This window comes from Parasteatoda tepidariorum, chromosome 4 (genome assembly GCF_982258835.1).
Source record: "Parasteatoda tepidariorum strain Cologne lab strain chromosome 4, Ptep-v5.0, whole genome shotgun sequence".
Classification (NCBI taxonomy): Eukaryota; Metazoa; Arthropoda; class Arachnida; order Araneae; family Theridiidae; genus Parasteatoda; species Parasteatoda tepidariorum.
In genome coordinates, this window is record NC_141758.1 from 67,576,823 (window position 1) to 67,599,463 (window position 22,641).

The window sequence follows — 22,641 nt, forward strand, 5'->3', positions numbered from 1 at the left end:
TAATATGCATCAGTCACCATTTACTACACGGGGAGTCTTCGGCCTGCGAGGATCGAACCCACGACCTCTTGGACATGTGCCCAGTGTCCTATCAACCAGGCTATCCCGGTCCTATGTTAATACATTTTGAAATTTTTCAGTTGAACACATTAATTAAGGTACAACAAACTGTTCTTCAACAACAACAAAAAAAAAAAAAAAGTTGCAGCAATTATAAGGTTTGGTGAGCGAAGAAAATAGAGAGTAAAATCCCCTAGTATATAATTAATTAAATAAAATATTTCTTTGAATCTTCCAATACAAATCTGTTTTTCCCTACCGATTCATATTAAATTAGATACACATATAGTTTGCCTATAGAAAGAACTCCCCTCGCAACAAAGTCTAAGGCCGTCTGTTGCTGTAGAAAAAAGAAATAGCTGATTTCAAAGAAGGGAGCTTCCCCCTCCACTGATTCCCTTTCTCTCGTCGATCCGAGCCACAATCGGTTTTAAATAATTCTAAAAATAAATCCTATAATTAAACAAACTTATGCTGATACAGATCCTCTATATTTCAAAATATCTAGAAAACTAAATCTACAAGAATCCAAAAACTTATGAAACTTTGGATTACCAGCCATTTTATATCGGCTTAAATTGTAAAAGCAGTTGTAAATTAATTTAAACTTATAACGCAAATATTTGTGCCAATTACTTAGACAAGCACCAACCTCATACCGCGAAATTATTATAGGAGTTGAACTTAAATTCAACTACAAAACCAAAGTGGCATGTGATCCTCAGAAAGCAATTACTTTTGAGGGAACTGTTGACCTGAAACTTAAATCTAAGGTGGGCATTCCTAGATATTCTTTTTTTCAATTCCTACTATTAGTTCACACTCTCTCTATGGATGGTGTTTTCAATAGAAATGTAAACAATAACAATCTCGAGCTCGGGACCTACTCTAGTTCCGGTTAAAAAGTTTGCAGCTGCTTACTACATGTTATTCTGATAGGCGATGTTTTCAAACGGATAATTTTGTTTTCAATAAAAGAAATAAACTAGATAATTTCTGAGCTTAAATCTGCCGTATTTCATAAGATATTAATGCTATTATGTAATTCTGGGGAGTTTGGAGTGAAAATGTGTTTTAGTTATTTTGTTATTTATTATTAAAAAAGGTGACATGGTTGCTAGATTTTGAATAACTCGCTTTTTTGGCAGTCTTGATTTGGCCTCTTTCCATTTGTTTATTACTGTTTGTTCGTGTTGCAAGCTGTGCACCATCTTACGTTAGTGTTAACACTTTTAGTATTGTAAACAGTATTGTTAGCATTGTAAACATAAGTAATAAGTAATCAAATGCATTGTTTGCAAGAATCTCAAAACACAATGATGCCAAATGGCTTTAAAATACAACTGAAACAGTAACCCGGAAATTTACGCAGTTCCGAGCTTGCAGCGCTCCCTAGTGTAGAAAACACCATCCATATCTTGCTCAAATTTTCAATCGTTAATGAAATACTTTTTATTCATCCACTTTAGTTCAAATACATTTTTTTTTAAACTTGCAATAGATGACACTTGATATTAATACAGTTTTCACAAATATTAATTTTTAAATTAAATTTAATTAATTAATTTTAGTTTTATATAAGAGAAAAAATTTTAATTATTTAATAAAAAGTAACTAAAATAAAAAATTTCTTTGACTTTAAAAAAAAAAAAATTATATTACTTGTTAGTCTTTCATCTTGACTTTTGTTTATTAAAAAAAATATTTACTAGGTGTTTTTCTTTTTTTTTTCTTTTCATTACGAAAACTTGCAAGATTTTCCTTTTTGTTTTTGTATAATAGGGTATTGCCTTTAAAGTTGGCGGCTTTTTCTACTTTTCAAAGCTTTTTGGGAAGAGATTATTTCAAAACAAACTTCTTTAAATCGACAGATTTCTGATCAATATTTGTTGTTTTCACGGCCTCAGTATTCCTTTCATTATTTTCAGGTTAAAAATAGCAAAATTATTTATGTTTTCTTTTCAACTAAATATTGAAAATAGAGAACATCACGCAAGATTTTTGAAGGGCAAATAATTCATTCATTTGGCATAAAAATAACAAAAAGTTGAAATGAAAATAACTTTAAGTAAGTAAAATTGTAATAAATTTATGTCCTTGTATCTTATTTGCTAGTAAATTGGAAATTAATATTTGTAAGTTGGACTAAATAAGTAGGGGGGGAAAATAACCTTAAAGTTTATTTTTATTCAGATGGTTGTTGTTGTTGTTGTTACTTTACGTCGCACTAGAGCTGCACAATGGGGTATTGGCGACGGTCTGGGAAACATCCCGGAGGATGATCCGAAGACATGCCATCACAATTTTGATCCTCTGCGGAAGGGATGGCACCCCCGCTTCGGTAGCCCGACGACCTGTGCGCGAAGTCGAGCACTTTACGGGAGCACAGTTTAACGAGGACCAATACCGCACACCCTCGGTCCCTACGCAGACTGATCCAAGTGGTCACCCACCCGCACACTGACCGTAGCCAGTGATGCTTGACTTCGGTGATCTGCTGGGAACCGTGTCTTAACGATCAGTCCACTGCGGGACTTATTCAGATGGAATGAAAATATTCTTTGACCTTTAATTTTCACGAAAAACGTAATAAACACAAACGTTTTTCAAAAACCTAAAAACTTCTAATAAAAAAAAACAATTAAAAACTCAGAATCATAAATGTATTTTCAAATCATTGAGAAAATTTATTGAAACTATATCACTTATTTCTTTCATTGTAATGCTCGTAACATCAAAAGCATTACAATAAATTTAATTAGTGATAAAAAATACTCATTAACAAGTATGAAAGAACTGTTAAGCCAGGGAAAGTACTGATGAACAAGTATTACAGTGCTCTTAATACCATCTACTACATTTAATCAGAGTAAAAGCATACATTGTTGATGACGTATGCCTGTTTAGGCAGGGGGTGCGATTGTTCTTGTTTTCCACTGGCACCATCTATGGCCAAGAATTTAAAACATACATTAAATTGCGAATAGGCGGTAAAATCAATGGTTTTAGTTCAAAATCGTCGAGCTGATTGTTAAACAGTAAAATGCTTGTAATAACAATTTAGTCAACATTTTATACAGGCTCTGACTGAATGTAACAAATAATTATAATGGATAATTATCAAACTAATATTGTGTGGGAAAAAATAATTTTTTTGAGTGCTCATAATTACACAACTGCATCTTCATGGTTGCAGTTGTGTAATTATAAATTTTAAAAAATCTTCAGTTGTGATAGCTGCTGGACTGGAATACAGTTCTTCACATGGATTAGGGGTAAACCAATATGGCGGATACTGTGAGGGAATGCCCGATGGAGAATGTCCGGTCATGGAGCTTTTGCATTAAATTATGTAACCAAACATATTCCGTTCGTAATCTTGTATCAGTTAAATAAGTACTACATAATAAATAACTTATACCTCATATAAATTACCTGAGCCGAGAAAATTAGTTTTATCCGTTGAAATTAATGTCTTAATACAATAAAAAATTATGTTATTCATATTTTTTTCATTAATATAAATTTTTTTTTTTTTTACTTATTTATACAAAAACTAAACATTTCGAAACCTCAAAGAAATAGAATCCTACAATTATGTCTCTCGAAAATTGAAGTTTAGTGTAATTTGCAAACACTATAGAAATAATGCAGATATCTCTTTTATGTTGTTCTTTTTAATATTATTAGGTGGACCTGAAATTAATATCGCTTCGGTGCATTTGATATTTGTTACAAAGATTTTATTTTTAATCAATAATGTATTCACGCCCATTAGCAACAACCTTTGAATGCCGGGTCGAAAAAAATGAATTGGTTTTTAAGATTAACGAATATTTGATGCGCCGCAACGGTATAACTTTCCGGTCCCCTTAATATTTTTATTTCATCATGAATTTTACATTATAAAACATATATTACACACACATACTCTGTGTATAACAGCTAAGGATAACACGGTATTAGCACATAATATTTCCAACTGCTCAGAACAAAAATATTTTTTCTTCCCTCATAGAACAATACACTAACTTTGGTTATAAATTTAAAAATAGCTAAGTTTAGAAACTTGCCACACCCGAATATCGAGCAGCACCTAAGACAAATTTTTTTCAAATGCCCCCCCCCCCCTTAACAGTTGTAACCATTTCCAAGCAATTCTTTTATTTGTAATAATCTCAAGGGGCCGTTCATAAATGATGTCACGATTGAGAGAGCGGGAAAGGGTTCTTAAAACTGTGACAATTCATGTCTAGGGTGAGAGAGGAGACACCAAGAAGTAAATTTGGTTAACGTTCATTTTAAGTGAGCACATTAAACATTTTTGAAAAATTAGCTATTTTTATGTTTCTTATTTTTCAACAAAATTAATTAGTATTGAATCATAGATATCATTGAAATACATAGTTAATAAAAATAAAATTTGAAATGTGATCTATGCAAGTGTTATGATTATGAACTGCTGGTATATGTTTAATATAGTGCAACACATGTGACAAAGGGGTCAATTTTTTTTTAAAGTGACTTTATTTATAAATGGTCCCTAGGGGAAAACTAGTATTCATGGAGAAAATTGTTTCATTCCAAAAACTATCAAATAAAGAAAAAAAGATTTTGTAATAATATAGCTATCGTCGCTTTCATTAGGAAAACGTTCATTCTCTTAACTATTCATAGCATAAAGATTAAAGGAAAGGTTTGTGTTAAAGCACATTTCTTGCCAAACTTGAAGACCACACCCGGGCTATTTTTAAAAAATTATAAAAAGAATTACATGCGCTTTTTTTATGAATCTTGCAAGAATGAATATATATAAGCAATAACAGAATTAATGCAAGTCTCTGAAATCATTTCTTCAAAATAAACTCAAAATACATTTCGAAAAAAAAAATTCGCAATTCTTTTTTTGTGTGTGTGTGTTTGTTTGGCGAGCATGTTTTAATGCAGGGATGTCAAACTCGCGGCCCAGTCAATATAACGGTGAAAAGTAAAATAGAAATGCGAATTAGAAACGAAACCAGCAAATAAAATTATAATATACTTTATTTATAAACTATACGGATCATTTTAAATTGTACGCGCGAAACTTTTAAATTCTAATTGACTGAAATGGAGTCCGTTTTACACTAAGCTATCAGCAGCAAACTGCTACGCATCAGCTGTCACACCTTACCTAATAAGATGTAGTTATACATACGTTATCTTACTAGGGGTTATGATTATTGCTTATTGATTTGTGCAGCTATTCTCTGCTTGGTAAGCTAATATTCAAGACATTAAAGAGTTAATATTCATTAAAGTGGATGTACAAATATTTACAGGCAAGGTTTGAAAATACTCGAAAATTCGCATATGAAATTATTTCCATGTTTGGAAGTACTTATCAGTGCGAGCAATTATTTTCTGTGGAAATAAATCTCCTGTCCGAAACCGTATTAATAACGCTCACGTTGGGTCAATTTTGAATAAAATTTCTCCCGAAATAGGAAAGATAGTAGCAGAGAAGAGATGCCAAGTATCAGGACTCAAACAATAATTTAACTTTATACTACTATATGCTTATTACAATGTACTATTCTAAATAAAAATATTTGTTCCTATGAACATAGATTTTTTTTGCGGCCCGCCTAAAGTTAAGCATTGTTTATTTGGCCCAAGTTAGCTTTTGAGCTTGACACCACTGTTTTAATGGGTGGTGCTTTTTACACTAGGATGCACTGCCTATATTTCTGGGTTACTGCTTCCTGTGTATTTTGCGCGGGTAGAATTTCTTGTATACGTGGATTCGTTACCCGATTTATTATTTGTATTTAACAAAAAGAATCGTTATAAGAATCTTGAATTGACGACCTGTCATTTCAAAACATAAGAATCGTAATTTGAAAAAAAGAATAGTTATAAAACATTTCCTACCTTGTCAACAATATACTAACTTCGAAATTTAAACCTAAATGATTTGTAAAATGAACTTTATCTTGCTGCTGGAACAATATGCCAACACTAATCTATGATTGTAAAAAAGGTTTGCAACAACATACAAGTAAAAAGTTCGAATCAGGACTGAAAAAAGGGAATTCTTTCTGTATCCAGGGGTAATTATGAGCCCAAGTCAAAATTCCGGAAAATTTCGTGAGTTTAAAAAAAAAAGTTTAAATTGAAAAAAAAATTTTAACAAGGGTTTTTTCCTCTTTCTCAATATAGTTTACTTAAAATTTTACACATACCTATTATGACCTGGAGAAGTAATTGAAATTTACAGGTATGTCTTTCTTTCTTGAGTTTATAATTATATAATAACTATTTACTGATTACTCGAAACGCCAGAGGTTAAAATTTAACATTTAATTCAAAGTAGAATTTTTTAAATTTAATTGTATGTATAAGTTCAAACTGATGAAAACCAATTTGCTGTTAAAGATGCTACTTGTCAAATCGGCAAGCATTGCTTCGGTAGAACCAGCGACTAATATAACAGGGTGCGTAGCCAAATCTTTGAATCAAAAATAAGCACTTTTTAAAAACTTTTCAAGCACTCAAAAAATTCATATTGAATCAATGATATTATTGAAAAACAAAAACTTTTTATGAACAGTTTTAGCATTAAAAAAAAAAACTAAAAAAGAAACGGACGTAAATCAAAACAATCAGTACTTCCCCACATCACCGAGTGAATTCAACTTGACTCTGAACAAAAGTACCCTTACCCCCTACATCAAAAAAGTGTTAGTGTGAATGATTACGTAGCAAACACCCCATTTTTCGTGAAATGCAGGGGATCCGCCAGATATCACTGAAGGAAAAAAAAAATTATTCGTGATAAAAGCACTTTTTAAAAACGCCAGCTGAAAAAAGCACCTTTAAAAGCTTTTAAAAACGAAATCTCCCAAAAAGCACCTTTAAGTACTTTTTACAAACGCTACGCACCCTGTATAAGGTAGAACAAAGCTAATTTAAGACAGAAGGCCGCTATCTATGGCCAAGAATGACTTGACCACACATGCGTCACATCACGTTTCGCAGGGAGAACTCATTTATCCACCCCCAGATCGTAATTTGGACCTGATCCAGAGAAGGATCAATCCCTGGTACCCCAACTTGGAGGACTCGAACCCGACAGATTTAAACTACACTAGTCACCATTTTATAAAAGTGGGTGGCTTGAACTTACCTCTCGTACATGAGCCCAAACAGTCAGGCTAATTAGGCCCTTAATAAACAGGGTTGATACGAATTCTTATACCGTAAACTGCACAAAAAAAGGAAAGATATTTATCAAAAACCCTAAGACAAACTATTTAAATACGTTTCAAAATTTGCTTACAGAGTTGTACTTGTTTCATTTTGTCAGTAAATTGCAGCACCCTTTACATCCATTTTCGTTAGGCAACAGCGTATTTTATGCTTTGAAGGTTACTATCAAATACTGAAAATATCCACAATAATTTAATGTAAATTTAGTTAAAAAAGGATTAAAATCATATTTCTTTCTCCCAGTCAAGCTCAATCAATTACAATAGTTATTTTAAAATGTTAAATTTTTCCTTAACAAAATGTACGAACAGCTCCAGAAATAACATCAATGTCACTGCAAACTATTTTTAAAAAAAAAAAAAAATCGTTAATAAATGAATATGTTTGATAATGTGGACAAATTTTGCAAAACATTGCAAGATTTGCTCACATTGTATTTTTTTTAAATTAATTTTATTTAGAAAACTTGCAAGCATAGGTGCAACTCTAAAAAATTTCAAGACAATTTTTCTGGAAAAAAAATAACATTTTTCTCTATTTTAATTTATTTTTGACAGAGTAAAAAAAAGAAATAACTTATATAAACCACTAAATTTTCTCTTAAGCCATTCATTTCTAAATTTTTTTTCACCATTACTTTTTGTCCTAGCTCTATAAATTTTTCTTTTTTAAAAAAATAACTAATTTAATTTTGGATAGCTTTTCAGAGCGTAGGGAAAGTGTAAACTATTAACTAAATTAGATTTATATTCAACAAGTTCAAATGATATTTTATCAAAACTTATTTATTTTCAACAGAAAATATTTCTTAAGTTTTTCAGGAAAGAAAATTTAATTTAAAAAACAATTGGAAAAGATGACATTAATTGATGGTATTTAGTGCAGAATTTTTTTTTTTTTTTCCATACTGATTTCAATCCCCAGAACTACAGAGAGCCTAAAGAAAAAGCAAAGTTTTAATTGTAAACTTGGGATTTCCCCCTTTGATATCATTAAAAGCATTTGCGCAAACGCAATTTAAAACTAGATGGTCTCAGAGGATTAAAAAATATATATATATATTGTCTTTAACAAGTTAATATAAAATATACTAAAATTAAGGAATACCACATTTCTGCATTAGCAATTTTGGATTTAAGCTGAGTGGAATTGGTAACTACAAAAAAAAAAAAAAAAAAAAAAAAAAATGGCATTGTACAGGACAGCAATAAGTTGCCAGACCTGCTTGCATGTAAAAAGCATGATATATGCTATTTCTGGTAAGAATTAAGTCAAAAAGAAAAAATTATATGTTTTTTTTAACTATTTATTTTAAAACTGTACATTTATTTTCCTTCCTTTTCTCTGTGAGCTGCAGCCTTTCTTTGGGCAGTCAATACATTGGACAATTCATCACGCTTCCTCTTACCTCTCAAATGGGTGCCCAACTGAAAGAAAGAAAAAATTATTTATTTAATATACATGAAAATTAACATTTTTTAACAATTCAAAATTTAAAATGCTTCATTTTAATGGGTCAAAAATTTAAACCTGTTTTCCAAAAGCAAATATAAAAACAAATTAGGTCTTCAAGTTGGAAATAAAAAGCTTAGGTCTTCCTCTTCCAGAATCCAACATTTGATAAAAAGTCTACTATAGATGCGCTGGAAATGAACATATTTTTATTTCTAACTACGGCGGACCTAAATGTCTCACTTCATATAGACCTTCTGGGGAGACCTGTCACATTTCATACATAAAATATTTTTTATTTTACTCCACATTTTTTTTCAACGTTCTTTAACATATTTTCAACTTGGGTACTAAATATATATACGCGTTTAAAATTAATTCATAACTTAAAAATTTTTGAATTAAAGAATGAAACTTTAGGCCTAATAAAGGCGATCTAATTTTTTTTTTTAATTTTTAGAGGTAAAATGAAAGACAAGACAATCCATTTTTTAAAAAATAACAATAAAACCGTAAATCATCAAAAAATCTTAATTTAGGAAAAAAGTTATGCAAATATTAAACATGCATTTAGGGACTTCTAACGATAAGTTTTCATTTTAATATATAAAGGTTTTCTCACAACGCGTAACTACAAAATTATTAATAATTGGATTGAAAATTTTATCCATAACATTTACAGAATTAACGACAATTAAGAACTTGCAAAAGTTTGAAGACATGTTAAGAATGTTACTATTGTTAAGTTCAGATTGTTCAAAGAATTATTTCCTGTTGGATAATTTTTTAAGTGGAGGGAGTGGAAAAAATTCCCTGCTTTTCTCTCTAGAAGTATTTATTATAATGTTTGTACTAATATTCGTATCAGCTCAGACAAAACTGTTTAGAATAAGGAAAGTCAAAAGCTTATCTACAGGACAGAAATGAGAGTTCTAGTAGAGGAAAAACATAAAGATGGGATGAAACAATGTTTAGCAACAACGTTATTAAAACAGTCTTAAAAAAAAAAAATCTTTTTAGAGCATGCTAACATAATTAATTTTACCTAACTCACTTTATTACAGAAATTAACTTAGCTAAAATACTTCCAGGAAACCTCCGTTATTTCGGGTTTGTCTAAAAATTTATTTCACTACTTATATTTTACCAAATTGAAAAAAAAAAGTCTGTTTCCCCTCTTTTCTACCCAAAAACCTTTAATTTGCTTCTCTGTTTAACAACCTAAGCTATACAATGCCAATGCATACCTACCAGTATTGAAGAAATAAAATAACGGATATTTTAATAGTGACATTCTTTAGGCTAGGACTAGTTTCGATACATCATGCATAATTATGTAATTCAAAGAGAAATTTAAAATTGGAAATATAAGCACTTACATTAATCGAAATCAAAAGTATGTAAACAAATTTTAATCTGAAGATTTTTTAAAACCATTATTTATAATTATTTAAACTATTAGAATACTGCAGTACTGGTAATAGCATACCTGCCAACTTTTACGCATTTGGTGTAAAATTTTATTTTTACATTTAAAGTGATAGTAAATATATGCTATTTTTTCTTTTATAAACTTAGTTTTCAAATAATTTTGATCACCACTATTTTTAAAAAACTTACACATATATATTATTATGCGTAACTTTCAATGATTTCAGCTCAAGTTTTTTCAATTACAACGTATTTCGTTGCTTAAAATTGAAATTTTAATTCCGTTTTAATACCACTGGGAAAAATCATAATTGAAGGAATTAAAAGTTGGCAGGTATGTAATAGCACTATCAGTTGAGGAAAAAGAAGTCTTTTTGCTATCAATGGATATTCTAAGGTGAAAATTTGTATTTTTTTTAAATTTCTTCAACAAAAACGGAGAAATTTGAGATTATACAGATAAACAGGAGATAATGGGTCTTTTTTTTTAAAAAAAAAAAAAAAAACAGGAGGTTTTGCAGGTATGCCAATGTAATAAATACAGGTGGATATTTTAGACATTTTTCAATTTTTCACAAAGCAGTTAGAAAAGTTTCAGAAAGCATTATTCTTGATTAACATAGCTAACTAATTTAACAGAAACAAATGTGTGCTATATAAAGACACATATATTGTATCAACAAAAATGCATGTCTTATAGCAATCAGTATTGCTTTTCTCTAGCATAAGGTGACTCACTGGCATCATAACATCACATACAAAAGCTAAAAGCATTTGTATGCAACACTGAACCAACTTAATTCTCATGCAATGTATATAACATCAAAACAATTAAAAAAGACAAGGTAACATAAATCTTTGCATAATAGTAAAAAGAGCTAAGAAATCAGGGACTATCAGACATATATTCGCAGTTTCAGGAAAAGTCATATGCCCTACAAAACTTGACAAGTATTCCGAATATAAATGTAATAAAAAACTGCATTTTAAAATATATATTAACCTAGTCAGTAATTTCTTTTTTTAAGTGTTTCTAACTGTCCTGCTGTTAGGCTAAATGATTTCTCTATTAGAGGTTTTAAAATACAAACTGTCAATTTCAAGACTGTTTAAAATTGCAATTCAGTCTAATTGTAATTTAATATTTTTAACTAAAGTGTTTTATTAATTTTGAATGAAACAAACCATCTTTTTAAAATGAACAGCCTTCTAGCATTAAATAGTTAAAAAGTTCATAGTTATCCTGATAACTATGAACCAACACCATTAAATACATAGGCATTTCAACAAATAAATTCAAGCATAGATAAGTTTTGATCAATGTGGGAAATATCCCACACGAACGACATAGGGTAAAGGAAACTAATTAAAACTTTAGATCTTAACATACATATTATATATACATGTTATCAAAATAAAGGATGAAAAGCCAAATTCAACAAAAAATAAGCACCTTTTAAGCACTCAGAAAATATTAAGCTCTTTAAATAATATATATAAATAAAATTTTATAATTATTTTCAAAGACTATATGATCATAAAAAATAACCTGTTTCTAACGAAGATCTCTTCCTCTTGGTAATATTAGCCACCATAAAAGCAATTTATATACAATTTACAACATATTCAATATGAGTGCGGCTCATACTATTTTCTAAATTAATAATCACTTTAATTCTGTAAAAAAAATTTCACTCAAAATTCTAATTTAACTTTTATTTGAAAGGCTTAACGAGTGTATTTTAAAAAAATTTAAATAAAAGTTTTTTATACAAGAATATTCAACATAACATTAACAAGATTAATATTATTGATATCGAATTTATAAAAATGCGAATGAAGCAAACTGAGAAAACTTTAATAAATTAAAATTACAAATGAAAATTGGTGAATAGCCCCTAATAAATTTTTAATAAAATTAGTTACTTGGTTCAGTATATCTTTAATGAAATGATTAAAACAAAGTTAATTAATTTGGAAACGTGAATACAATGAATATTGAAGCTTAACATTTTTGTCAGAATTATATGGTTCTTACACTCATAATACATAACAAATCTGAGATTTAGACACATTTACAGAAGTGGCAATAGTAATTGGAACCAAAATGTTTAAACTAGTATTCAACCAAACCCGTACAATATACAGGGACACTGATCGCAGTAAACTTATCTCCATCGTGGTAACTTCCTTAATATCAATCAAATATTAATAATGATTTAATATTAATAAAAATAAAATCAAATATTGAGATTCATATTAATGAAATTTTATTTTAAAATTAAACTTAGATTTTTATTCGAGTGATTTAATCATGCAGAGTTTCACTATCACACAATTTAATTAGATAAAATCGCGCACTATACCTTAAATTAAAGGCATCTTTTCTATTATTTTAAAAGCATTTTTTGGCATCACATTTTTGAACTTTTATTTTCAGCTGTTATGGTGTTTTTTTTTCAACCAAACTCAAATTTTCTCCCTGTGGGGTGAATCAATTGAGTTAAATAAAGTTTAGATATTTTTTTTTATAAAAATCTGATTCTGGGAACGAAAGAGCTGAAACTAGCTGCAGGAGTTAATGTGTGCAGTTGTTTAATTGATATTTTGTATTTGCAGTAAGTGTTTCATTTTATCTAAGTATGTGTACAAATTTTGTTTTTAAAGAAAACATCTATACAATTATATATAAATAATCATTATACACGTGAAAACACTATATGGAGACCAATATACATGAAGATAACTAATCTTACTCGAATTTTAACAAACTGTATGCTTTACCACGGTGAATACAGAAAATTTATTAAAAAATGAGCACACTACATATCTTACTCTTAATTTGAACGACCTTTTATGTGCCATTAAATATTATCAATAAAATATACATATGAATTAGGAATTCACAGCTAAACTTTAAAAACAGCTAAACTTTACTTTAAAAATTCAATTATTTAAAATTTATACCATAATTCTTAAGATGTATTCTTACAAATATTAATATTATACAATAAGTGCAAGTTCATCTAAAAGGATTAATCAGGACTTTTTAAGAACAGGTTTAAATTTTTTGGTAAAAAAAACTTGTGCCACTTCTGAGAAAACCAAATTATGAAAAAATAAATATACCCTCTTCTTCAAAAATTTAAGAGCTCTCTTATCCTTTGAAACTCTTAAAAGCTCCATAGCTCTCTTTTCATAAGGTGCAAATCCACATACTTCACGGACAATGTCTCTGATAAACCTTGTATGCTTAGTTAATTTCTAAAAAAAGATAATACAAATTAAGTGATGACAAAACATAAGTCAGCCATAATTTGAATTAGTTTCAATCATTAATATCAATAAATATTAAAATACAGTATCAAGGTGATAACAATGCAAATCTAATAATTAAAATAACCAATTTGTTCTTTGAAATAAGTGTACTAACATTTCTAGATTAATTTTTTTTAAGTCTCTACTTTTTTAACATATTTTGAACACTTAACATGCTAAATGAAGAAAAACAACTTTTTCTGCAAAAAATTTATTATATAATAAAGGCTTTTCTTTTTAATCAGTATAATTGCTTAAGAAAAAAAGTTATAACATATTAAATAAAAAATATCTTGCCATTCAATATGAATATAAAAAGCAAATTAATTAAAACCTAATTCAGGGTTCCCACTCTATGATGAGATTGAAATTCAAGGACTTTCCGGGACTTTTCAAGGACCTCAACAAAATTTTCCAGGACCTTAATCTAAGATCAATTTTAAAAATTATTCTTTTCTATTTTACTAGAAGCAACAATGCTTGTTGTGGCAATAATTAATTTCAAATATAATACCTAAATGCAGTGTTTTCACTACAGCGCGAGAACCTCGCATATTTTTTTCTTTTCTCATATTAAAAAATGATTACCGCGAGAATTTCGCGCATTCTATAAATCAATTTCAAAATTCGCAAATTTCTCGCATTTTGGAAAAAGCTTCGAATTACGCCATTTAGAATAAAATCAGTTTCCCTTTTCTTCCTGGATCTTTCATTATTTTGAACATCTGCCCCATTATCTAGCCTCCCTATTTACCAGTATTGTTCAGAAACTTTTCGAACAACAGAACACAACCACGGAACCCCTTTCAGAACACATTTCTCTACAACCACATGTTTACCGTAGGTAACGTTTCTTCATGTAAGACGTTCAAATTTTTTATGCACTTTAAGATGGAAAAATACCTTGTAAAGGCAAAATCTTCCATGATGATGCACCAAAAATATTCAATGCTTTAAAAAATAGAAGACGTTAAAAATGTATTATAATTAAAGAAATGATTATTTTTTCAAGAGTTTTTGTGTTTTTTTAGTTTTTAGAAATCTCACTTAACTTTTTGAAATCTCACCCTGTTTTTGAGAAAGGGTGAGAAATTCGCACCCATTTTTTTTTCTATGATGAAAACACTGCCTAAATGCTTTGCCTACATAGAGAGAAGAGAGTATATGTATTATGGACTAAAATTTATATTTTTTTAAAAACAACCCTACTGGTTTTACATATTAATTCACAAAATCATTTTCAGCACAATCCATGACTAATGGTAATGAGGTGTTAATGGTGAAATCCTTTAATCCTGTGTATTTCCATGTGAAGGCTGCATGAAAGACAGAGCTAAATCTTAGGTATTCCATATTCCATAACCCCCTCCTCTCCTCTATTAAACATAGTTTCTGAAATTATTCATCCATAATTTACACAACCTTCTCTAAATGTGAACAAATGTAAATGTAATGTGTCATGTAAATGTAGTGTGCGCAGCAACAATTCTTTCTGAAAATAAAAATTAGAAGGAACATATCCCATTTTCACCATGTTTAAAAGCATTATTCGTTATGTGTAATCCACAACTGCCAATGAATATGACCTGGTGGGAATATTTCTCTTTAAATTCACACTGAAGCTTCTAATAGAATTTCCAATTGACATAGGGTCCGTCCATCCATGGATAATTGAAGTATTTTAGAGAGCTTTTAACCATCATCCATGCATTTGTAAAAAGAGGACCAAATATTTTCTGCAGTTCCATGACCCATAAATTGGGAGGTAAGATACTTAGTGCAAACTTTATTATCAATTCCTTACCATAATGTTCATCTGCCTAGATTGTAGAGACTAATTTAACGTCTCAAAGAGTACAGTGTAGCAATCAACATTCTTCAGCTCATTTATAAGAATCCCTTTGAAGTATAGTGCCAATCCAAAGGAGCCCAAATAGGCTCACTTTGTGGCACTACAAAAAAATTGTCTCGCTATACAGCTATCAGCAAACATTTTGGAGAACAATTTACTAATCTCTTCACAGGAGTAACATGAATAATTACTAGTGATGCACTTCAGACTCCAGAGAATTTCAGCATCAAGCACATTCCTTTTGACCAGATAAGACAATGTTACCTCGGTCACTAAAGTTTCTGTTTCACATGGGGCACATGATGTTGAAGGAGTATTTACACCAGATGAATTAGATGTTGATGTCTTTAGAAAAAGAGAACTCAGGGCATGAGACGGCTTTTTTGTTTTACCTTTCTTTCATGTGTGATTTCAGAGCAGATTCTTCCATTTTCGCGATATCGATCTCCTTCATGCATAATCGGCACTTGGCTCTGAACTTCTTTTCGGGCATCGATAAAATCCATTCTTTATAAGCTTGATTATCCATCCATCGGGGATTAAAATAGCACTTCCCAGGCATAGCTAGCCTAAACTACATAACACAAATAAGAAGTTGTGCCTTTGCGAATACACTCTACAATAAAGTTTTGAAATGACGCAAACGCAAGGAAAGTGCGGATGGTAAAACGGCAAATTTATTGAAAACTACAAGGTACATATGAGCATTTCTCATGAAAAGTGTCAATTTATGTCCAAAATTAAATTTCACTACTTTTTTGATAAATAAAACCCCTAAACATTTTTTTCCAAAAAATAGTCATGATTTTGCACTTAATTCATCAAAAAACATTTAATTTAATCATTTTTTACTCACAAGAAAAAAATTTTGAAGTTTCAAATATCAGATCGGTAACATGTCCCACCTAAGGATTTTAAACATGCAAACAAATCATGTGCATTTTATAATATCGTTTTGAAACACTGTTATACTAAAACGTATTTCATTTTTAACGCTCTGTTTATATTTTATTCGATTTTTATAAATATCTTCTCGTAATTGGCGAACAGACGCAAAACAGGTGCGTCCCAAGTTTCTCTGTCAGATCGGTAACACGAACATATCAAAGCTATTTTCTGACTCAAAACTTTACTTCCGGCAGAGATACCACGTGATCGGAACAAGGTACGCAAGATGGATGCCGAGATATTCACCATTTTTCGTTACTGTTCCTGAAATGACAGGTAAGATTTTTTTAAAGTAATTTGATTACATGCGTACTTTTTCGTTGATCAGATCGGTAACGCACCCTGAGATGCGATAATTTTATCGTTTCAAATGTTATTTTATATCATATACACAGTATTTGATTACAAAACAACAACGTGTTTTTACTTTTGGATGAATCAGATTGCCGATGTAAAATGAAGAATATTTTACAAATTCGTCAGATCGGTAACAATCAGATCGGTAACATTTAAAAATGCCCAATTTGTTACCGAAATGACGCCAGCGTTACCGAAATCTCAAATTTTTTTAATTTCTAAAGATATACTTTTTTATACGAATATTTTTGTTCGTAGCAATAAATTTTAATAACATTAGCTTATTAGGTTGTATTTTTTGACCGAACATATTCGATTTTGGGGTTTATCCTGCAGCTCCGATTTTTGATCGATTTCTTCCGATTCCCGGAAATTTAATTCAGGAATTTCCAATCCGTTTGCATCCATTTCATTGTCTAAATTATTCTCTAAAATCATGTTTTTTCTTAAACTAGACAATGCATACATACTATCGTATTTTATTATTTCGTTTCCGATCAATTTATTAAAAAAAATTGCATTGTGCTCAGAAATTTCAAACCCATCATCTAAATTTGTCCTGCTCCCTGGCTGATTATTCCCCCTCCTCCAAACTTTTTTTTTATTTTAACAGATATTAAAATCTTTAAAACCTTTTCAATGAAAAGAAAAATCTGCCATTATTAACTGGTTTGAAGTGACATTTTGTAATTGTCAAAAAAAAAAAAATTCTTAAAAAATGTTTTTAATTTAAATTTTTGATTTTTTTTTCAAAGTTAAGCATTTGTGTGAAATACATATTTTCCTATTTACAGTGTCAAGAGAAGTTTAAACTTACTCTTTGTCGTGGAGATGTCTAAGAAAATCTCAAAAAAGAAGCTTAGTGAAAAAGAAATGGATGAAAAACGTAAAAAATGTCGTGAACGTGTTAGAAAACACAGAGCAAAAATGACAGAAGAAAAGAAAGCTGAGAAAAAAGCAAAGGATCGAGAATACAAACAAAAAATGAAAGAGGCTGGAGTTATCAAAAATATAAATGAATTATCAAATAGACAGAAGCAGATGAAGCGGAGACAGTGGAAAAAAGACTCTCGCAACTACAGAAGAAAACAAATTATGAAGAAAGAAGAAATAGTAAAAGAATCAACAACACTTGGAAGAAAAGGATCCCCAAGGGTACCAGCTGGGAGAAAAGTGGCCAAACGTACTTATATGAAAATGAGAAGAGATATTCAATCAATGAAAACTAAAATAAACAAAAAAGATAAAAAGATTGAAACTTTAAGGAAACAAGTTTATCGCCTCCAAAACAAAAAAAATGTGGATCTTTCCCCTCGTAAACAAGTGAAGAAGATTGTAGGTAGAAAGAAAGTTTCACCTGCTATTAGGAAAAATTTACTTCTAAGTTATGCTCTTATGTCAGGCCTGTCAGATAAAAAGAAAAAAACCTGTCAAAATGAGAAGGAGAGACGAATGTTCAATCATATAATTTCCCTTAAAATTATTAAGAAATATAGAATGATTGGCCATCTGAAAAATATTATATCTTACCAAGAGTTCAGAAAAGGTTTAAAAATGAATAACGTCTACTTCAAACGATCCAACAGAAATCAAAAAGAACGACTTAAACTGCAACAATCAGTGCACAAGTTTTTGGAGGAGGATATAAATAGTTGCATGGCACCTGGTGCAAAAGACTGCATTACAAGAAACAAAGTAAAACACCAAAAGAGATACCTAAGAAACACAATGCAGAATTTGCATAAAATGTTTCTGGAAAGAAATAATACAAAGATTAGCTATTCAACTTTTTGCAGATTAAAACCCTTTTGGATACTCAAACCAAAGGTAACCAGTCGGGATACTTGTTTATGCACAAAGCATGCAAATTTTGAATTTCTTTCGATGAAACTAAATTACCACCAACTTATAAAAGAAAGACAAGCGGAAGAATTATGCACCAAAGTTTGCTGCGATGAAAAAAACAAGGACTGTATGGAGAGAAACTGTAGTAGGTGTAAAAACAAGACTCTCCCGGTAACCTTAATCGGAACTTCATTAAAGGAAGAAGATGAGACATTTTATTACCAGTGGGTTAAAAAAAGAGAGAAGATAAAAGATAAGAATGGGAAGGACAAAGTAATTACAATTACAATTAAAGATAAAATTGTCTGCACAGTTGGAGAGTTAATCAGTAAAGCAAATATTCAAATTGAACCTTTTTTGAAGCACGTGTTTATCATGAGACATCAGTTTAATGCTGTCAAAAAAATAAAAGGTTCTCTCAATGCAAATGAAGTAATCGTTTTAATTGACTTTTCTCAAAATTATGCTTGTAAATTTGGATCGGAGATTCAGACCATGCACTTTGGTTCTAATAAGCCTCAGGTTACATTACACACAGGTGTTTTGTATCACAATGATGTACAACACTGTCATTATGATCCATCCAAGCTTGAGCAGGTTATATCTTTCTGTTCAGTTTCACCCTCCCTCCGTCATGATCCAAGTGCAATTTGGGCCCACCTCCAACCTGTATTAAAGTTAATAAAGGAATATCTGCCTAGTGTGGATACTATACACTTTCAAAGTGATGGACCAACTCCACAATACAGAAACAAATGCAACTTTTTTCTTCTAACTTATTTTGCCTCAGCATTTGCTTTTAAGGAGGTCACATGGAATTTCTCGGCAGCTGGGCATGGGAAGGGTGCAGCAGATGGTGTTGGTGGATCAATTAAAAATATTGCTGATCATGTTGTAGCTTGTGGTATTAAAGATATTAAAAAAATAGATATAGGTATTAAAAAAATATAGATAGATATTAAAAAAATAGATAGCTTTGTCAACATTTTATTGGAACCAATTCCAAACACAATGAAATTACATCAAGTTACTTGGAGTCACATGAAACCTAAAGACTTATCCCTAAGATTACTCAGTTGCTTCAGCTGCATGGGAGATGAAATTTGTAAGCATTTTGCACCAAGTCCTGCCACATTTACATTTCCTGAAGAAAATGTTCTTCACCAAAAAATTGAAAAGAAATCTACAAATATAGCTGTAGGTGATTGGCTAGCTGTTATTTATGACAATTTGTGGTATCCTGGTAAGTTTCAATTGAAGTTTTAACTAAGTGAAATTATTCAAAGCTCTTTAATTAAATTAATGAATATGTAAATCTTTTGTCTAGGTTCAGTAGAAGAAATTCAAGAAGATGGTTTTGTGCTGTCATTTATGCATTGTTCTGGAGATAAATTTTATTGGCCATCACCCGAGGAAAAATTTACAGTTCCTGAAAATGAAATTATGTGTATAATATCTGATGCACCACAACCGATCTCTAGACGCCATTTCATTATTCAAAATAAAAAAAAATATGATGACATATTGATTAACATTTTAAATTCATAATGTAAAAGTCATTGATCATGAAATAAAGTAAATGTGTTTATTTTGCTTTGTTTTTACAATCATGTTTTTTTTTTATGACTCAATCTTTTTCTTCTTTTTTTTAAGAAATGTATTTTTTAAAATTCAATTTGATTTTTTGAAAAATATTTTACATATAAAAGTCATTTTATACATATAAAAAAGTTTTAATATCACTTCTAATGAATACTGATGTATCAACATCAGATCCGTAACGCAAAGCATCAGATCTGTAACAGCTTAAAAAGTGACCCCCCTAGGGAGGGGGTACATGACTTTCTTCACCTTGCCCCTGTTGTTTTCTTGTATTAACATCCAATTTTAAGTTGAAATGCACCATTATCTTTCTCCTATAAATTTTTTTTTAAATGTGTAAATTAGACTATTAAATTGACACTTTCTGTGATAAATGCTCATATTGTTACGAAATTCGAGAGTATTCCAGTTTCGATAAGAAAAAAGAAGATCTAAGCATATACGACAGAAGACGAAGTGGAGTCTCACCCCGAACGCATTGATTGTCTACTGTGCTCAGCGTGCTTGGCAGACACCAAGACGCTAGGCCCGGTTAGAAACGGTGGCGTTAAAAAACACGTGAGATAGCTCGGGAACAAAACAGAAAAAAGCAGAAAGATCCGCAGGTGTTTTATAAAAAGGGCCGTCGGCAGTATTGGACAAATTCAAGGACCTAAGACGTTTTTCAAGCACTTAAATTTAGCAAAAAAAATTTATGGACTCTCAAGGACCGTGGGAACCCTGTAATTTATCTGGGGCTTTCCCTTCAATTTGAGTTTTTCGTTGCTGAAATAAATTTCAAAATAAATTTTTAATAAAAAGAATAGCTGATTTCTAAAGTAATACTGATTAAACAGAAATAGCAAAGGTACAACTTCTTCTTTATGCCATAGCATCATAATTTATTACTTATAAAATTTCGCACCCTCCCACTCCTCAGGGTATGCTTTAAAAAAATTTTATCAGTCAAAAATCTGAAAACATTCATCCTTGTTATTTCCTTTGATCTCTAATGGCAATTATTAAGTATTCCAGATGAAAATAAACCAAATACAATTATACAAATAACCTACAATGAGAATAAACAATTAAGAAATCAATTGGATTTGAGAAATAATAAGATTTACATACACCCTATTAAGCTAATGGAATAAAATTGAGCAAACTTACTCCTTTCCTTCTTGATGGTCGAGGTTTCTGAACATTCTTGGTAACTTTATGCCCTTTGTGCATGCCAACACATATTTCTTTATGGACAGCCATTTAATCTAAAAAATAATTAACAAAACAATGAATATAAATGATATAGAATAGAGTTCTATAACACAAAGTTAATGGAACATGTTCTAATATATTATCAAGTTACAATATAACTTTTTTTTTTAACTACAGAATTTTTTGGAGCAAAAAAAAAATTAATTCCCTAAACAAAGATAGAAGAAAATTGTTAACTAGGTTTTTTATACCAAATGCTCTGGCTTCATGTCTTAAAACTCATGCAAGACATGAATCGTCTTATGAATTAACAAAACATTTCAAATTCGTAAAACACTTCTTTAACTGAAAATATACTGAACTAAGTAAAAATAGCAGAGAAAAACTCTGTTCAATTAGGCGTATCTACCACTATAAATATTAAATACCGAATCATTAGTATATAAGACATGTTAACTTTATTCTATCTTGAGATACCTTTTGATAGATGAAGGTTGACATAGTCGATAATTAATTCCCTTCACATACGAATTGAACCAAAAATATTAATTTCCAATTGATAACAAATTCAGAAAGTAATATAAAAACAATATGATTTCTAAGAAAAATTAGTCTTATGAAAATAATAGTATTATTTACGGATTTAAAGATTGAACTTTAATTAAAATTAATTCGAGGCCATGAAATTAAATTACAATAATTTGAATTAAAAGATGAATGACTTGTCGAAAAAAACACTTAATGCATTTAATTTTGAAAGAAATGACATACTCAGCCATATGCATCATCGCAGCAAATATATTTTACGTTACTATTACGTCGCTTTTGTCCAGCTTTTAAAATTTACTCTATTGTATAGTTAGAATTAATAATAGAATAAGCAATCAGATTAGCTAACAAACAAGGGAAAATAATTATTTCCTTACTATTCTGTCCAAATTAAAATCAATCTTTTATATGACTTATCAATTACGAATTTCTTTCATAAACTTAAAAGAAAACAAAAAGTCGATGCACATACTTGTGTAATGTGATTAACATAAAACTCATGCACAATTTAAGATGAATAACCATAAGAAAAGTACAATTATTATTATGATTAATTAAGATGGTTTTACCTTGTTTAAATAATGTTTTTCTTCACCAATACAGTGTGTTTTGAATCCGATCGACCCGATGTTAAAATTAGATTAAGTTGAGAAGTTTCAGTTGCTGCACTTGAAAATCATTAATTTTTTTTAAAAATGCAGTTTATCAAAATGAAATATTTCCGTTTATATGCACTTATAATTTATGATCATGTTAAAATTTTTATTAATTAAGTTTAAGAA

General features: G+C 30.0%; 3 protein-coding genes across 6 annotated transcripts; 2 read left to right on the plus strand and 1 right to left on the minus strand.

The window, feature by feature from the left end:
• Window positions 1–8,596: 8,596 nt before the first annotated feature.
• RpL36 (ribosomal protein L36) lies at window positions 8,597–22,567 on the minus strand. Of its 4 annotated transcripts, none has more exons than XM_016064660.4 (4): window positions 22,429–22,567; window positions 21,266–21,363; window positions 13,324–13,458; window positions 8,597–8,738 (listed from the first exon to the last, which is right to left on the minus strand). In XM_016064660.4, the coding sequence occupies exons 2-4, from the start codon at window positions 21,356–21,358 to the stop codon at window positions 8,637–8,639; spliced, it is 330 nt and encodes a 109-aa protein (XP_015920146.1). In that variant the 5' UTR covers window positions 21,359–21,363; window positions 22,429–22,567; the 3' UTR covers window positions 8,597–8,636. The 4 variants fall into 4 exon arrangements, with proteins under 4 accessions (XP_015920146.1, XP_015920147.1, XP_087017402.1 ...); XM_016064661.4 differs by having other exon boundaries at window positions 22,332–22,476; XM_087161276.1 differs by having other exon boundaries at window positions 22,237–22,448.
• LOC122271436 (uncharacterized) lies at window positions 16,458–20,102 on the plus strand. The gene is made up of 2 exons (XM_087161274.1): window positions 16,458–16,588; window positions 17,464–20,102. Exon 2 carries the CDS (start codon window positions 17,501–17,503, stop codon window positions 19,463–19,465), a length of 1,965 nt encoding a protein of 654 aa, XP_087017400.1. The 5' UTR covers window positions 16,458–16,588; window positions 17,464–17,500; the 3' UTR covers window positions 19,466–20,102.
• Window positions 19,526–20,102, plus strand: LOC147811036 (uncharacterized). Its single transcript, XM_087161275.1, has 2 exons — window positions 19,526–19,757; window positions 19,842–20,102. The coding sequence occupies exons 1-2, from the start codon at window positions 19,526–19,528 to the stop codon at window positions 20,060–20,062; spliced, it is 453 nt and encodes a 150-aa protein (XP_087017401.1). The 3' UTR covers window positions 20,063–20,102.
• Window positions 22,568–22,641: the final 74 nt, after the last annotated feature.

Coding starts and splice junctions, on each gene's coding strand:
- LOC122271436 (XM_087161274.1), top strand. CDS start 17,501: ATGTCTAAGAAAATCTCAAAAAAGAAGCTTAGTGAAAAAGAAATGGAT.
- LOC147811036 (XM_087161275.1), top strand. CDS start 19,526: ATGAAATTACATCAAGTTACTTGGAGTCACATGAAACCTAAAGACTTA. Junction 19,758..19,841: donor TGACAATTTGTGGTATCCTG/GTAAGTTTCAAT, acceptor TCTTTTGTCTAG/GTTCAGTAGAAGAAATTCAA.
- RpL36 (XM_016064660.4), bottom strand. CDS start 21,358: ATGGCTGTCCATAAAGAAATATGTGTTGGCATGCACAAAGGGCATAAA. Junction 13,459..21,265: donor GACCATCAAGAAGGAAAGGA/GTAAGTTTGCTC, acceptor ATCTTTTTTTAG/AAATTAACTAAGCATACAAG. Junction 8,739..13,323: donor TTAAATTTTTGAAGAAGAGG/GTATATTTATTT, acceptor TCTTTCTTTCAG/TTGGGCACCCATTTGAGAGG.